The following is an 18895-nucleotide window of genomic DNA, read 5'->3' as shown; positions in this document are numbered from 1 at the left end:
ACCAATATATCAGTTATTCACAAACCTCGACATAGGGAGAATTGTTCTTTCCTCATGATAATCACTGTCACATTCATTTATATATTCCCTTAAAACAGTTAATACTCGAACCATTCGAACAGCTTCCTGTCTTGCACAATTAACACTGTCTTTGTCACCATCCAAAACACACAACGTGTCATAGGAAGCCTTCAGACGATCAAAACAAGACTGAATGAAGTCTTCATGGATCACCACCTACAAATATCGGGCCAAATAAACACAGTTAAAATTGCTTTAAAATGTAAAAACCAAATATTAATCCAATTAAAGATGGCAATGGCTAATTGTAGCACTCAATTAACAACAGTCATATTTAAGTAGAGAATCCATATAATAATAAAATGTATGTTCATTAAAAGAAAGCTAGCATTACATAAGTTAACAAATATAAATTAGTCAAAAGTGAACTTCAGGATTAGGTGTTAGCATCAAAATGAATTCACACAGACTTTCTTTGCCATTTCAACATATAATAAATAGTTATATTAAAAATAACCCAATCACTTCAAGACAACTATCAAGGCAAGATTCATTTAGATAATATTTTTTCTCTTTTGTATAAGAGAAATGTGGGCTGAAAGAATTATATATGGAAGTTTTAATGCACATCAATCCTCACCTGATTGACTTGTAGTCTTGGACCAAGGTTTGTGTATATCTCTTTGAGGAGATCTATAGCTCTGCTGGCAATATCATCATTACTCTGAATCACGACCTGGTTTCAAAATGATAAAAGTATTCATCGCTTTCAACATATATTTTTGTTGGGCATTTAAATTCAAACCATATCCTCAGTTATCTTAAACACACTATTCAATGATTTAATGGTAAGTTGACTTTGATAATCAAGTAAAATTAAGTGAGAAGCACAGACCAAAAGAAAGGGTAATAAATGCAAAATGAAAGTCTCTGAATAATTTGTTTAAGAATGAAAGGTACATTTTTGTAAAAACAAAATATGCTTTGACCACTATTATTTAACCCTATAATTTAATATCTTGATAACCAAGTCAGACACTCAAGAAGAAATTCAAATTAGTTGACAGGAAATAAGAGATTACATGAAACACAGTTTAGCATAAAGGACTACTCCACCCCTAGTTTCTATAAATCTTTATCACTCATCTAATTACATTAGTGGTTTCCAAACTATGTTCAGAACCCTAGGGGACTTTGAGGAAGTGTTTCAGTGTTGGCCCCTATAAAAGGGTTGGGGAGGGGAAAGGGGGGTAAGCATGGGGAGACCAAGTAAGAAAACATATTTTCCTTGTTCAATTCAGTTTACATTTTGTAGTGTGGTGCAAATTTTGAGTTTTAAGATGTGTTTCTGCTGTTAAAACAATGTTGAAAACCACATACTTAATTAAAAGCTTTTAAATACTCAAATGCCACAATAAACATCTTCATCTATGGTTTGCAGGAAAATATTTGAGACATCCAAACAATATAAACTGCTGTATAACAGGTCAGATTAACGATAGGAATAATATACTAGTACTATAAAAATAGAAAGATTAGCCTTAAAAAGATAGTATTTTATTCCCCCAGGTATTTAAAAATATCACAAGGTAAACAGTGCCAATAAAGCATATACTCATAATCTATACTAAACACAAGTCCTCTCTTCTGTCCTATATTTTAGTGTTAAACATTGAAGAGGAGGAAACAGATCGACACTGAATGAAAAATCGGGAAGGAACATTAATATCCACGGGGGAGGAATGTAAGATTTGTATGTTTAGTGCACATCTATGGAATACACAGATACTAAGCTAAGACAAAAGGAACATCAGTGGCAGGAGGAGGGAGAGGAAGAGAGAAGAAAAAGCCCACTGACAAGTGACATAATAAAAATGAACAATTCCTAACTACACCAAATTCCTGAGACAAACATCAGAGTAAAATACACAATTTATACACAAAATTACAATTCCTTACGTATATGAAAAAGTACATCAGACACCATTTACAGAGTTCGTACTTTTGACTTACCCTCCAAAGGTAATCTAATCCTATTAACTCCAAGTCATCCATCATATAGGCTCTCCTTTTTGCTACTAGTTTTCCTTCTCGACAATTCACAGCTTTGAAGAATCGCTCAAAACACTTCATTCCATTTTCAGTTAACAGAGAAGGATCAAGCTGAAGCACATTACTTTCAAAGAAATCCTTATTAATATCAGGATCTAAGTCTGGTTCATCCCCCATCAATTTGGAATACCATTTAAAACAGGCTTCACGATCACAAAGGTAAACTGCATTCTCAGCTAAGCATTTCCATATTTGTTTTGCCTGAGGAGCACATAGCCACAGCTGGCCATCCTTCAATAAAAATCTTGAAAAAACATAAAAAATTGGCAATTAGATTTATGTAATTTTTATCCTGAAAGGCAATCTGTATTACCTATAAAATACATTTATCACCATTATATTTTAACTATAGATAAAAAGATATTCATTCTTTCAAAATAACCTATTTCTCTACTTTTATCTGGTACTAAAAAAAAATCCCCACTAGATATTAATTAATTCAACAAGCACACACTGAACACCCACTTTGTGCCTGAAATGCAGCTAGCTGAATTAGGAATAAAAGATTCAGTCCCTGAACTTTTAACCATTTAGTCTTTGAAACCAGACTTTTGGAAAGAAGCATGTTTAGTAGCTTGAGTTAAAAATAAAAGACTTAGGCTGGGCACAGTAACTCATGCCTGTAATGCCAGCACTTTGGGAAGCTGAGGTGGGCGGATCACCTGAGGTCAGGAGTTTGTGACCAGCCTGGCCAACATGGTGAAACCCCATTTGACTAAAAATATAAAAATTAGCCAGGTGTGGTGGCTCATGTCTGTAGTCTCAGCTACTGGGGAAACTGAGGCATGAGACTCAATTGAACCTAGGAGGCGGAGGTTGCAGTAAGCGAAGACTGTGCCACTGCATTACAGCCTGGGTGAGACCCTGTCTCCAACAACAACAACAAAAAAGACTTAGCATCCTGCTTATATGGCATCATTGAAAAATGAGGTATTCAATCAAGTGACTTTCACAAATAACTAATCCATCAATATTTATGAGTTAAAACTGCTTAAATTTTCAAAGGTTTTCCATTTTTTTTGTTTTTTTTCTAAAGATGGCATAGACCCTTCTTCAAATGAAAATCCCATTTGGAATCTGATATATATTTTAAAAAGTAGAGCTGCACCAGTTGTCGGGAGAGGAAAAAGAAAGGAAAAATCGGGAAACTTCCTACTGCTTGTTCAGAAATCTTCAAGGAACTTAACTCAGAAGCCCTAAAGCTCCTACGTAAGTTTGAAAAACTACTGGTCTAATAGGAAGAGCACAGACTTAAGTAAAAGAGACCTAGTTGAGTAGTGCAATTCCATCATATACTGGCTGTGATATTTCAAACAAGCTACCTTAAGCCATTGGAATCTTGGGTTTCTTATTGATCAAATGGGAGTAACACCTGCTGCACTGTGTTGCTTCGGAGTAAATATAAAGTGTCTGGCACAGGCCCAACACACAGCAGGCATTAAAGTTAGGTTCCTCTTCCTTGAGTTAGTTGCTATAGCTCACATACAGAGGTACTAACAGAGTAGAAACTACAATAGTTTCTCTGATTCCAAACTTTAAAATGGCAAAAGGGCTTGAAACCACTTTTCTGTTCTAGTAAACCTAAGAGACATATAACACATGCCAATCAGTAACGACTGCTTACTATGGCAGTAACTCTCAATGTGGGGAGGAGGCAAGTCCTTCTATCCAGGTGGTTAAAAACAAAACGCACAGAAAAAAAAACAATGCACTTTAAACAAATGCCAAATTTCTTAAAATATGGTAGACATTTTTCCTCAAAATCATTATATAGCTACTTAAAATTTTCTCCATAAATAAGCACAGAGTTCAATAAATAGAAATCCATAATTAACACAGCCCAGGACAAAACTCCCCAGAATATGTTATTAAAATAAATGGGGCCGGGCGCCGTGGCTCACACCTTAATACCAGCACTTTGGGGGACCGAGGCGGGCAGATCACGAGGTCAAGAGATAGAGACCATCCTGGCCAACATGGTGAAACCCCGTCTCTACTAAAAACACAAAAATTAGCTGGGCGTGATGGCGCATGCCTGTAGTCCCAGTTACTTGGGAGGCTGAGGCAGGAGAATTGTACCTGGGAGGTGGAGGTTGCAGTGAGCTGAGATCTCACCACTGCACTTCAGCCTGGCGACAGAGGGAGACTCCGTCTCAAAAAAGTAAAATAAATAAATAAAATAGACTTCAAGAAGCAGTGATAATCTGGGCATTTCTGTTAGCACACTTGTAATCTAAACAAGCTCTTTTGCTACATGTGGTTTTTTGAATTCAGAAGGAACCTCTCATTAAAAAAAAAAAATTTTTTTTTTTTTTTTTTTTTTTTTTTTTTTTTGAGACAGGGTCTGGAGTGCAGTGGTGCAATCACAGCTCACTGCAACCTCCGCCTCCCAGGTTGAAGTGATCCTCCCACTCCAGCCTCCCGAGTACCCGGGACTACAGGTGAACACCACCATGCCTGGCTGATTTTTGTATTTTTTTTTTTTAGAGATGGGATTTTGCCATGCTGCCCAGGCTGGTCTTGAACTCCTGGGCTCAAACCATCTGCTTGCCTTGGCCTCCCCAAGTGTTGGGATTACAGGTGTGAGCCACCATGCCTGACCATCAAAATTTTTAACAAAGGCACTTTGCACATCTGTAAGTGTATGATCACCAAAAGCTAAATATTGCAGAGAAAATCCAGCCCTAGACTACATTTTATCTTAATAAACCTTTTCCCCTCAAGCCAATCAGAAATGATATTATTAACACATGACTTTAGATTGCCTGTCAGCCACTGTTAGAATAAACAAGGCACCAGAGGACTCCAACCACTCTTTTGAGGTGCTGGTCTAGCAGCCTTTTGCCCCCATTTCCTTAGTGTCTATGATATCATTAAGTCAGTATAGTCCTCCTTCTGGTTGTGTCAAAATATGGGAATTTGCCCTTTAAAAATAAACATTATTTCCAGCATAAACAGATATGAAGAACAGAAGTCAACTCTAAAGGTTAAAATATGTTCTCTTAAAATATTGCAACAAAGTTAAAACTCAGCGAATCATTTTAAAGTATTTAGTAACAAACACAGGGAAATGTCTTATATGACTTGGGAAAAGGCCACCCAACAAAGACCAAGCTATATAGTCTATTCATTCTGTATTCCTTATCTTTTTCTTAAAGAGAGCAACACTAATTGTATAAAACAAACCTAAGGAAGTTAAGCCGTTCTTGAACTTCTTGAACATGACTATATCTACTTCCCAGCCTCACAGTTTGTGGGTCATAATCTTCATGGTCTGCAAATTAAGAAAAAACCATGCATTATACACATGGATAACCCAAATCACTGCTTTGACTTCAACCAAAGAAATTAGGCCAGTTAAAATGTCATTAATCCTTTATCATTAAAAGGCAACCTAAATTCTACCAATTGGTGGTTTCTGTCCATCTCCTGTTTTCCCCACAAAAATACTTTCCTGTTACATAACCAAAACAAAATAATCTGTTAAATGTGCTATCGAAAATAATTATTCAGCACAACCCCTTTGTGCAACCTTCACACACAATGAAGCAATTCATGATTGCAGCCTAAGACCGACCTAAGCGGTCTATGAACTGATAAGGGAAACAAAATTTTTTTCTTCAATTTCTTACCTGTTATACTGAAAGGTGTTTTCATGAAGAAAAAATTATTTTGGTATAAAAATAAATATTACTGATTTACACCTAAGAAGTGAGGGTAACACAAGATGCTACTCTACATGACCAAGTTATCATACAATTGTCACCATTACCATGTTAATGTCCAGAATGTGTCATTTTCCTTCAGCATTAATTACTATATTTCCATATCAGATCCCAGACCCTATGGTATATGCAAGCTATTGTTAAAGATTCTAATTATGTAAGCTCCTTTGGAAATCAGTAATCAAATTCTTCAAAACATTGATGTTTCTTCTCTGAACAAACTCTTGATGTGTTATAAAGATGGGACATTCATAATGTCTGGAAACATATTTGGTTTTGATGCTTTGGTAAAGAAAAAAGCCTCATATATTACGACCAAACTACTTTCTAATTCCACATATATTGGAATATTCAAACAGGCATAAACACTCTACTTTCATGAATGTGTATTTCATCAGAGATTGGGACTTAAAGGACTACTTCAAGAGGTTTTCTTAAGAAACTGGAAAGAAAATCAAGTTTTAGCTCATGCCTGTAATCCTAGCAATTTGGGAAGCCCAACCCAGGCAGTAGTATTGCTTCAGGCCAGGAGTTCGAGACACAGCAAGACCCTGTCTCAAAAAAAAAAAAAAAAAAAATTAGCCAGGTGTGGTGGCTGAAGTAAGAGGATGGCTTGAGCCCAGGAGTTCAAGGCTGCAGTGAGCTATGATTGCACCACTGTACTCCAGCCTGGGCAACATCAAGACCTTGTCTCTTTAAAAAAAAAAAAAAAAAGCCGGGCGCCATGGCTCACGCCTGTAATCCTAGCACTTTGATGGCAAGGCAGGCGGATTATCTGAGGTCAGGAGTTCGAGACCAGCTTGGGCAACATGGTGAAACCCCGTCTCCACTAAAAAATACAAAAATTAGTCAGGCATGGTGGCAGGCGGCTGTAATCCCAGCTACTCTGGAGGCTGAGGTAAGAGAATTGCTTGAACTCGGGAGGCAGACGTTGCAGTGAGCCAAGATTGTGCCACTGCACTCCAGCCTGGGTAACAGAACGAGACACACACACACACACACACACACACACACACACACACACACACACACACACACACACACACACACACACACACACACACACACACACACACACACACACACACACACACACACACACACACACACACACACACACACACACACACACACACACACACACACACACACACACACACACACACACACACACGCAAGAATTCTCTTATACTCTTCACCTGTATTCACCAATTGTTTACATCTTCCTCCATTTGCTTCATTAGTTGCCACATATAAAAAATACACACATACACGTGTGTGCATAATCTTTCTAAACCATTTGAGAGTTGGACATATGTCCTTTTACCCTTCAATACTTCAATGAGTATTTCCAAATAACAAGAAAACTACACTAGTAAAATACTATCATCATCTACCCCAGGGTTTCCGTTATTGATATTGACGTTTAGCCAGGTAATCTTTGTTGTACAGGACTGTTCTGTTTAGGACTGCACTATAGGTTACTTAGTAACATTCCAGGTTTCTACCCACCCCTCAACCCCAGTTTAAGACAGCTCCAGACATTGTCAAATAGCTACCTCCACCCCCTCGGAGGAGCACTGATTTAATCCATGGTCCATATTCGAGTTCATTAATTTTCCCAATAACATCCTTTTACATCTTTTCTACAAAGCCCAAGATTAAATATACATTGCATTTGGTTCTCATGACTTTTTATTCTTTAATCTGCAGAATTAATCATCCTTTGTGTTCTTTGACCTTTTTGAAAACTGGAAGCCAATTTTGTTGAAATGTCACTCAATTTGGGCTTCCATCACTTCCTCATAATTAGATCAGTCTAAGCATTGTGGCAAGTAAACACAGAAGGGAGGCAGGTTTCTCTACTGTAAAGATACTATTTTGCTCTTTGTAATTAATAAGTAATTTGTGGAAAGAGACTTTGAGACTATGTAACTATTTTGTTAAACTTTTGCCCACTAGTTTTAGCTAACAACCCACCTCCCTTTTTTTGTTTAGGTGCTAACACTTTACTCATGAAGAACTGGGACCCTGCACAAAGAGTAGAACTTTGGAAACATTCAGCTGACAGCTAATCAATAAAAGTCAAGAAATAAGATACCTTTACGCTAAATAGGAATGAAGAGGCCCTCTTACTACAGAGAAGCTTCCAAGCTGTCAAGACAAATTTATATATATATATAATTGGTAGTTTAGTAGTAAATATTCAGTTCAAAACAAATACCTGGACTTGTTAGCTAGCAGTCAAATGAGGAGGATAATCCACTTTTGACTCATATTGTCTAGGTGGCAAATATCCCACTGAAAACAGCAGGAAGAATTAGATGAGACTAAATTACTCAGGTGTCTATGAAAATAGGTAGGAAGAGGTGGTGAATCATGGCTGAGACTAACAAATTGGTTCTTGTCATCATAAACAGCAAGTTTTCTAGGGCCCATTTTAGAACTTATTTTAAAAGTTCATTTAAAAAAAACATTGAGTCATAAAGTACCATAAAATCTATCCATTTAAATACAATTCAATTTTTTTAGTAGAGTTGTATAATCATCATCACAATCTAAGTCTACAACATTTTTCCTCACCCCAAGAAGAAACCCTGTACAAATCACCCTCTCCCTTTGTTCTCCCTGCTTAAGTCTGAGGCATTTCATATAAAAATGGAATCATGGCTGAGCACAGTGGCTCATGCCTGTAATTCCAGCACTTTGGGAGGCCGACGCAGGCTGATCATCAGGAGTTTGAGACCAGCCTGGCCAACATGGCGAAACCCTGTTTCTACAAAAAAAAAAAAAAATTAGCCAGGCATGGCAGCATGTGCCTGTAATCCCAGGTACTCGGGAGATTGAGGCACGAGAATCACTTGAACCCAGGAGGCAGAGGTTGCAGTGAGCCGAGTTGGGGCCACTGCACTCCAGCCTGGGCAACAGAGCAAGACTTCATCTAAAAAAAAAAAAAGAATCATGCAATATGTGGTATTTTTCTGACAGACTTTTTCCCCACTTAGCATAACGTTTTCAAAGTTCATTCATGTTGTACAGATTTATGTATACATTTTACTTGGGTATGTAACTGGGAATGGGTAATATGGTAAATTCCACGATTAATATTTTACAAGGTGGCTGTGCCACTCTACAATCCCACAAGGACTATATGAACGCTCCCATTTCTCCATAGCCTCATCAACATTTACTGTTGTCTTTTTTGTCACCCTAGTAGGTATGAAGTAGCATTATCTCACTGTGGTTCCGATTTTCATTCCCCTAATAACTAATAATACTAAGCATCTTTTCAAGTGCTCATTGGTCATTTGTATGCCTTCTTTGCAGAAATTTCTATTCAGATCCTTTGCATCCATTTCTTAATTGGGTTGTCTACTTCTTTTTCTTGCCTAGTTACCATGGCTAATGCCTCAAGCAGAATGTTAAATAGAAGTGGTTGGAGTGGACATCTTTGTCTCATTCTTGTTCCTAGGGGGAAAGCAACCAGTCTTTTACCATTAATTAGCATGATGTTAGCTGTGGGTTTTTTGGGACAGTCTTGATCAGGTAAGGAAGTTCCCTTCTATTCCTAGTTTGAGCCTTTCTATATTGAAAAGAGGTTGGATTGGACAAATGCTTTTTCTGCATCTATTAAGATGATATGTGCTTTTAGTAGTTTCCCTATTGTTGGATGGAGTATTCCACAGACGTCTGTCAGGTCTGTGGCCTGTTAGAAACGGGGCTGCACAGCAGGAGATGAGCCCCCCACCCCCCAGTCCGTGGAAAAACTGTCTTCCACAAAACCAGTCCCTAGTGCCAAAAAGGTTGGGGACAGCTGGTTTATAGTATTCAAGTATTTTTTTCCTGCAAATTTGGAACACTCTGTCTGATGTCACTTGTTTTGGGCCTAATTACTTCCTTTAGGATGTCTTGTAAGCCAAGTCTTAGAGCAACAAATTCTCTCAGTCTTTGTTTATCTGGGAATATCTTCAGCTTGCCTTCAGATTTTAAAGACTGTGCTGCTGAATGTAAAATTCTTGGTTGTCATGTCTGTCTCCCAACCCCAGCACTTTGAATATGCTGTCCTACTGCCTTCTGGCCTCAATGTTTCTGATGAGAAGTCAGCTGTTAATTTTTATTGGGGTTTCCTTGTACAGGAAGACTCGTTTTTCTCTCACCACCTTCCAATTGTTCTGACTATAATGTGTCTCAGTCTGGGGCTCTTTGCATTTACCCTATTTGCAGTTCTTTTTTAAGCTTCTTGTCTGCCATCAAATTAGAGACGTTTTCAGTGACTATGTCTCTTTCTGTCACTCTCATTCATCTGGTATTCTCATTAAAATTAATGTTGGTCCCCTTCATGGTACCCAATATTTCCCTGAGATTCTGTTCACTTTTCCTGTGTTCTTCAGATTGCATAATTTCTACTAATCTATCTTCAGGTTCACTGATCAGCTCAAATCTATTGTTTAGCCCCTCTTATGAATATTTCACTTTGGTTATTATACTTTTCAAGTACAAAATTTCTACATGATTTTTAAAATAAAAAATAATTTCTCTTTACTATCCTCTAATTTAGGTTAGACATTGTCATCACACTTGAAAAAATTCTTTAGACATGGTTTTCTTCAGTTCTATGAGCATATTTGTAATTCAAGTCTGCTGTCAAGTCTGTCTGCAAAGCCCTCCATTTGGCCTCCTTCAAAGGCAGTCTCTGTGTCAGTCTACAGGTCACATCTTCTCATTTGTTTGCATGCCTCAATTTTTGTCATCAAAATCTGGACATGTTAGATATTCAACAACAACCTGAATACTGATCTCCCTTCCCCCACCTGTTTGCTTGCTTGTTTAGCGACTGGGCTATGACTATGGGAAATAGAAATATGACTATGGGAAATATGGGCTATGACTATGGGAAATAGTGACTGGGCTATGACTATGGGAAACAGACTTCATAGTCTATTTCCCTCACAGTGCACAGCTTCCAACAGCTCTGCCCCAATGTTTTCCTCCTCCTTTTAATCCTTTAGCCTGCCTACCTAGGAGTTGCCCCTGGGTCAGTATAAGCCCCTTATTGGCCAAACGCTGTGTTTAAGCCTCCTTGACTAGTAGATTTTTACCCTTTACCACTGGATGTCTGTGTGGCTTGGAGGCTGCTATCACACCACTCAAAAAGTTTGTTTTTGTCCTATGTTCATTCGGAGACTAGTAGCTTGCTTGTTCCCTTCTCAATCACTCCAGCAAGGATGCAGCAAGTCTTCCAGACTGCCAGGGATACATGTAATTTTCACGTCTGGCTTCCTAAGAGTTGCCCCTGAGTCGGGGTAGCTTATTATTCACCCAATGCTTTGTTTGGTCAGGGCTGTATTTAAGTCCACTGTACTGGTGAGGCTTTCACCCTTTGCTGACTGATTGACAGGAAGCTTGGGGAATGTTTTCAATTTGTCCCGTGTCCAGTTCTGATTGTTTCTGCTTAGGTGCAGCCTAATGCATACACGTAGCATTCTTGACCCCCAGGGTTGACTGTGATCACAAGAGGGCTTGTCTTGGCCATCTCTTTATCTAGATCTTTCTGTTAAATTTCTGGTTGCTCATCCTGTGACTTGCTGATACCATGCTGATACAAGGGAGCCACAAGCACTCTCCTAATTCTTCATCACCCAAATCTCCATTTGTGATAATACCCTTAGGCACAGCTTGGTTGGTCCAAAGAAAGTTGGTCCCTTCAAGCACAACTGCTGAGCACAGCATCCTCACACCTTCTCTCTCAATCTGGACAGAACATCTATGTTACTGTTCAGGAGACAGAGGGAGGACAGCAGCTAACTTCTCCCAAAATGATATCCCTGCCTTAAGAGTAGGTGCTGGTGTTGGGTGTGTGGGATCAAACTCTGATTTTCTCAGATTGCACTCCCTGACATATAATTTCCACCCTGTGAGCAAGCCAGGTTGGGGATAATCAGAGCCCCAGTATTCTCAGCCTGTCATGTCTTAAGTAAAGCATTTATCCTACAAGTAGGCACTGAACGGGGTAAGGGAGTCTCAGTTTTCTTGGACCTGACTGCCTGGAACAGAGCTTCTGCCACATACGACTGAAAAGGATCAGAAATGCCAGTAGCCTGCACCTCATGTGGTCAAACTACAGCCCTAGACTGGCAGCCTCAGGGAAGGAGCCCCTGCTTCTTAGTCACACCTGCCTGGAGTAGAGTTTCCACACAAGAAAGCTGGATCTGAACATGGGAGAACAGAACAAGTTGTGGCTCAAATGCTACAGACTCTTGCTGTTTTGCAGATTTAATAGATTTTCTTGAGTGCTTTCCCATTTGCTATACTCCCTTAGGACAATTTTCAGGTACTCTGACTATTATTTATATTTTTCTCTGCTTAAATGGTTGTTAAGTTCTGCTGAACATTTTACTCTGCCATTCCAGACGTGAAAATCCTCACCCCCTTGGGTTTATTTTCATCATATACTCTTCATTTGTTAGTTGGCATTTTTGTTTACATGAGTATTTTCATATTTTATTTTCATTACTAATTTTGACCTAATTATGGCCAGTGAAAGCCAACTCCTGTGTCCTATTGACATGTCAACATGATCGTTGAGCACTTTCTTACTTTCTGGAATAGGATGGTCAAGGATCATGTGGTACCTTCCCTGTTCCAGGCCTGGAAATAGCCGTTTCTCCAAGAAGGTATAAATTGTTCACAAAATGGATAATATTTAATTATTTTTAAACCACAGAGAAGCCACACAGACTTAATAGTACTTCATAGTTGATGTATAGGAATGAGTCCGAACTGAGAAAATCTAGCACAGGATCTGCATCCTAACACAGCACTGTTGATGAATGACACTCATAAAGAATCTTTTTGTGTGGAAAACGTTCCTAAAAACTGTTACTGTTGGATGGAAAAGACCGGGAAGAAGTAACAGAAGGTAGCAGTCCTAAGTAAACAGAGTGCAAAAATCTGACCTGCAGTGAAGTTGGGTTGTCCAACTCTATCCGGAAACAAGAAAAAATGGTAAATTAAACTTTCAGTAAGTATTGAAGTCAGTAGAATGACTATTCTACCAATGAGTTAAAACTTGAGTGAAAACTAAAAGGTGGTTTATACTTCATTGTATGCATATGAGAAACTTTTAAAGAATAATTTAAGTAAGTACCAGTGTATGAAAACACTTGTAGTGAGAACATGAGTAAATACTGTAGAGAATTTTACTAAGTTCATTCTTTTATCTAAATAATGTTTATAGGAGGTAAAATCAGCTGATCATGCTTACTGAGGAAATGTTTTTCCCCCAAAAGCTAAAGATGCTAGTGAAGATAAAATACAGGCAGCACAAACCATCAGTAAAATGGTTATCAGAAATTGAGATTATCAGTAAACTGTGGAAGCCTGATGTTATCATGCCGAGTAACCTAATGCCTCATAGCTAATGGGATTCGTCTATCACTTTTATTATAGAGGCAAAAACCATAATTTACTTTAGAATTGCAAATTTAGAAATGTTAGTGGATGTTACCATAGAAGTGATTTAACGTTGTAAAAAGTTTATTTTAATAGAAGAATTTTACTAGTTTTAAAAATTATTTGCCCCCACCCCCATATTTAAGTATCTCCAGACTCATCAGTATTAACCAAGAGTAGTGTAATAAATTGGAAGAAGAAAAGGTACCAAGGTTAGGAGAAAAAAAAGGTATGATGTTAAAATTCAGAGGGGAATTTACTATGTGCCAGACATTATTCTAGCGTAACTAACCTGCCCACAGTCAGACAGCTAATATGTTTGGGTCATGTTTCAGACCTAGGCAATCTGACTATGCAGACTCACATCTCTCAGTTTGCAGATATACAGACAACATAAGGAGGAAAAACTGAAGAATGTAATCATTCCTATGATAACGAAGTTGAGATGAGGCGATAACTCAAGTAGAATTGTACTAAAATGTAGCAGAAAAAACCCTAGTGAGACACCAGGGTTCCTGACCTCTGACAATGAAATTAAACACCACATGCAAATGAAGTAAATAAAAATTAGCATTAAAGCACATATGAATTATATGGCTCCACTCTGGGGGAAGGCCCTCGGCAACCATGAGGGCTTTGTACCACCAGGAAGAGATTATAATCATAATATACTAAACCCAAATGCTTGGGGGTATACTACATATAAACCTCTCTCTTATCTCACTGATTTTGAGTACCTTTGGTATAGAACATAAATCACATGGCTGTACTGCCTTGATCATTCTATTATACTGCTTAGAAGGAACCTAGGACTAAAATGCTAAGATCACTGTCTGTTGCTCATCAGCTGCCTAACACTTAGATTGCTTGTCTAGCTCTAACAGTCTATTGGTCCCGAGGGGATAAATGGAAGAATAAAGAGTCAACACTATCACTGGGAGTATCAGAAGAGTTGCTTAATTTTTATGTTTATCTGAATTTCATTGGGAAATGTACAGAAATATTAAGCAAAAATCTGGTAATTCATAAGCACCAGAGGATTTTATTCAATAGTGTCAAAAGCCTACTCCTCAAATAATGAGTAGTATAAATATTCTCATTTTTAACATACACTATGGGCTTCTGCAGATCCTACCTAACATGTTAAACGAATGGTAAGTTGAGTAATCAGTATGTTTAACTCTATAACTAACATTGGTAATATAGTATTTTCTTATATACTGCTTTGGAAACAAACTTGAAACAACAAAGTATCAATGGGGAAAGGGGTATGAATTTGTCATAAGACAGAAGAGGAATAGTATATACTGAGAAGCCATCCCTACTCTTGCACACACAGACTGACATAACTGTCAAAGGGCAAAAGAGCACTGACACAGGGCTCCACACATGGCAGGCTAAGTCTTACAATCAGGATCTGTTGAAATCACAGGAAACTTTATCCTAAACATGTTCAAACAATTTCACACTTTGAATGCCAATGTAAACATCTAGATTCTTATAGCTAGCCTCTCATCTCTACTCTTATGTTTTTTAAATTGATGGAGTCTTGAAGCACTTACAAAACATAGGCTTGGCATTATAAAAGAACTATAATGTAAGAACAGACTTAGACAAAACAAGTTTCCTTTTAAAAAGCTAAAGGTGGTGGTAAACGACATAAAGGTTGAAAATGAGCCAAGTACAATTCCTAAGAAGGTAGCAATCCATCATAAAAAAGGCAGGCAGAGCTCCCAAAGCAGGGAAGAAAAATCTATTTAACAAAGAGAATGGGGGAAGGCAAGCACTTAGTGAAGACTCTTAAACTGCTGGCCTAGAGTTTAGGATGTCTAAGAGTTGGGAGTAATAGTGGATCTTAAATCCATAAAGGAACATGATTTATACTTCTAAGGTAATTAATGCAAAAAAAAGGTCACTGCTATTTCCCATAGTTTATTTTAGCTTACAATACGTACCTCTAGCATATAGTCTCATGCTTTCCATGTAAGTTGCAAGGTTTTCTGCTACCAAAGTAACTAGGGCATGATTGTGTTGAAGTTGATTGATTAAGTCATGGCGATAAAACACATGGGGACTTCGCTGAGTTTGACTGAAACGAGAAGAACTTGACAATATAATTAGGCAATTAAACTCTGTTGTAATCAGAAGAGTTCGTACTATCTAAATTCTTAGCTACTGATGTAAAAACTTAAAAATTATACTTTTGTACATTTACTTCTTTTAATGAAAATATCACAACCAACTTAAACTCTTCAAAAGATAAGACATTTACTACATTATTATTTTACACAAAAAGCATCCACCAGTATTCTCCAACTTCACCAAATGGGAGTCTACCTCAATGACTGATGTCTATACCATAATTGTACCAAAGCACTTATGTTATGTAATTATTCCCAAAATTATAAAATAGAAACATTTTTTGCAAGACTAGCATCACAAAGATTATGCTACAGTTGTAAGGAAGAATTTAATCAAAGAAAATGCTCTTAGCATTTTCTTCTTATTAGCTATTTAAGAAAACATCCTGGGACACTCTGTTTGTAGCCAAGTTTGCCCACAGGTGTCACCACAAAGACTAATCTGTTTTGCTATCTTCATTGAAACCCTAATCTGTTTTGCTACCTTCACTGAAACCAATCAACTTTCACATCCATTACTACTATTTTAGGGGAGACAAGGCCACTGTTCTTGAAAGAGTATGTGAACTACTCTGTTTACTTCGAAAGATAAATGCATTCATTTGAGAAAGGCCGAAATATGTACGATGAGTCAAACATACTCAAAATATGCCCCTCAAATAAATACTATTGTTAACGAGATATATGTCTCAATTTCTTACAGTGTTTATCTCTATAACTTTTCCAATTTGCTAATTTTTTCTAGCCTTGGGGAAAAAAGTAAGACAGTTCAACTGTTTAAATAGACATATACATGACCTTTTCTATTTCTGTCTGAGGTATAATTATAGTAATCTAGAGCTGTAAAGGATCCTGGCAATCATTTAATCTTACATATAAAGAAAACATGTTTTATGGTTTGTTTTGTTTTTGTTTTTGTTTTGAGACAGTCTCACTCTGTTGCTCAAGCTGGAATGCAGTGCTGCAATCTCAGCTCACCGCAACCTCTGCCTCCCGGGCTCAAGCGATTCTAGTGCCTCAGCTTCCCGAGTAGCTGGGACTACAGGCGCATGCCACCACGCCCGGCTAATTTTTGTATTTTCAGTAGAGACGGGGTTTCGCCATGTTGGCCAGGCTGGTCTCGAACTCCTGGCCTCAGGTGATCCGCCCTCCTCGGCCTCCCAAGTTCTGGGATAATAGGGGTGAGCCACTGCACCGGGCCAAACATGATTCTTTACAGAATTTTTACAAGATTAAATTACTGGTTTGACACAAGATTCACACCTAGGAATCCTGACTCCACTGTGAATATTCCTTCTACTGCACCCTGCTCTCTTTCTCTTCACATTATTTTTCCTTTTCATGTTATCAGTTCCAACTGTATTACCAGAAAATAGGACAAATTATTTCAGTAACCAGAATTTGACACCTAAGATAGTATAAAGACAGCTATTAAAAAGAAATTTAGCTAAAATAAATGTTTAAAAATTATGAAGCTGTATCTTACCATCTTTCATCAATTTAAATGTTCTTGTGGTCTAATCCATCTTTAAAGACATGCTATGAAACTTCTTGGCATACTTGCTGGAAATATAGTATGTATATAATAATAATTCTGAACCAAGAACCCAAAGGCAATATTATCTTGATTCTGAGATTTATCACTTAACTGTGGCTTACTTCCTCATTAATAAAACAAAGGAGGTAGATATAATAAAGGATTCTTTTGTTCCAAACACTTCTTATATAGCCTCTTCTCACTCCACTAATTTAAAAATTTGCATTTGCCAGCCAATATGCTGTTTCTTTTCAATAAAGTACATAAATTTTAAGTATTGAAATTTTCTATGTTAAAAAGTCTTACCTCAAATTTTGAGGCGCTTCACCAAACAAACTACAAATTTCTCTAATTTGTTTCAGTGCGGGAATAACCCATTTGTCATTTGTGCGAAGTTCTTCTATAAAGCGATCTATCCATTGGATCTTTTGTGTATCACGGTCCTTAAACAAATGATTTCAATGTTTTAAATAGATCAATACTCAGGAGAATTTTATTTTCAAATTATTTTGAGAATTATAAAATAAAAGCTTTTCTTTTAAGATTAGCAATACAAGCATCATGTTGTAATTACAGTAAAGAGTTTAATTTAAATAATAAAAGCTTTAAGTTTGTTTTTATTTCACACTTACTACCAGAACTCCAAAAAGCCCAGCACTGTTATAAAAGTTTTGTATTATATGGACTGAAATATATCTGTACACACTACAGATCCTAAGTATTAGGCACACTGACAGAAAGTTTGATTTTCCAAATTTGCCAGAGGGTAGGTATTTAGCCAGTATTTTAAGAGATTCTATCATATCATAAAATCCAGAATTAATACATAACAAGACCCTGACTTACTCTAAATGGGCCATCTTTTAGTACAGTGAAGAACACAAAAAATGTATATTTGTCTAAGAAAATAAATAGAATGACAACTACATTTAAAAATAATCACCAAAATCAAAATAAAGAAACACACATACAAGGAGAGAAAAAGGACAGAGGCAGATATAAACTGTTAAAAATTAAGAATGTTATAAACTCGAAATTATTTCAATTATGGTATTTTACTTCTCAAACCTTAGTTACTTCACCTCTTCCCCTAAAGTCAGTAGTAATCAGAACTGCAAGTTTGTGTGCCTAACAATTTCGTAAGCTCGGATTGTTTTACTTTTGCATACAGGGAAAGGAAAACAATTTTGTGGAGTTTTTTGTTTTTTTGTTTTTTCCTGAAACCCCTCAAGTTTGGGGTTATTTTGTAATACACAGATATTCCTTTTCTGGCAGCAAAATTAGGATCATACTCTTAAGTGATATTAATCCTTTTAATGGCGCCATAATCGAACCTTGTATAAACTATTAGTAATTAGTCACAGCTGGGAGCTGTGGCTTATGCCTGTAATCCCACCACTTTGGGAGGCCGAGGCGGGTGGATCACTTGAGGTCAGGAGTTCGAGACCAGCCTGGCCAACATGGTGAAACCCAGTCTCTACTAAAAGTACAAAACAATTAGCTGGGTGTGGTGGCACGCATCTGTAATCCCAGCTACTGGGGAGGCCGAGGCAGGAGAATCGCTTTAACCTGGGAGGCGGAGGTTGCAGTGAGCCGAGATCGCGCCACTGTACTCCAGCCTGGACGACAGAACGAGACTCCGTCTCAAAAAAAAAAAAAAAAAAAAAAGTAATTATTCAGGAGGCTTCCACATGTTCACGTCCATAAACACTAATGAATGTCCTTGTGGGTATCTCTTTGTATCTTTTTTCATTATTTCTGATAAGAAATTTCTCTAAGTAGAATTGCTGGGTTTAATAGTGTGTACATTTATGATCAAATGTACACTTTGACAACAGTTTTGGCAAGCAGAAGGGCAAAGGTGGCAGATGGAAAATGACTTTTAAAAATTTTTTCCCAAACAATAA

At 37.5% G+C, this 18895-nt stretch overlaps 1 protein-coding gene across 13 annotated transcripts in view; it reads right to left on the bottom strand.

The window, feature by feature from the left end:
* USP9X (ubiquitin specific peptidase 9 X-linked) overlaps positions 1 to 18895 on the bottom strand; it is a 147363-nt gene that overhangs the window by 64133 nt on the left and 64335 nt on the right. For 7 of the 13 annotated variants that reach the window (XM_054470708.2, XM_063660268.1, XM_054470709.2 and 4 more), the window contains 6 exons: positions 17295 to 17431; positions 15266 to 15399; positions 5320 to 5407; positions 2035 to 2377; positions 662 to 757; positions 26 to 237 (listed from right to left, as the gene is read on the bottom strand). In XM_054470708.2, the coding sequence (XP_054326683.1) occupies positions 26 to 237; positions 662 to 757; positions 2035 to 2377; positions 5320 to 5407; positions 15266 to 15399; positions 17295 to 17431 (1010 nt within the window). Of the gene's footprint in view, positions 1 to 25; positions 238 to 661; positions 758 to 2034; positions 2378 to 5319; positions 5408 to 15265; positions 15415 to 17294; positions 17432 to 18895 lie in introns of all 13 variants that reach the window. The other 6 variants (XM_054470706.2, XM_054470705.2, XM_054470707.2 and 3 more) reach the window with 1 other exon arrangement.

Source organism: Pongo pygmaeus, chromosome X (genome assembly GCF_028885625.2).
Source record: "Pongo pygmaeus isolate AG05252 chromosome X, NHGRI_mPonPyg2-v2.0_pri, whole genome shotgun sequence".
Classification (NCBI taxonomy): Eukaryota; Metazoa; Chordata; class Mammalia; order Primates; family Hominidae; genus Pongo; species Pongo pygmaeus.
Note: the sequence above shows the minus strand (reverse complement) of the source record. Positions and strands in the feature narration are given on the sequence as shown.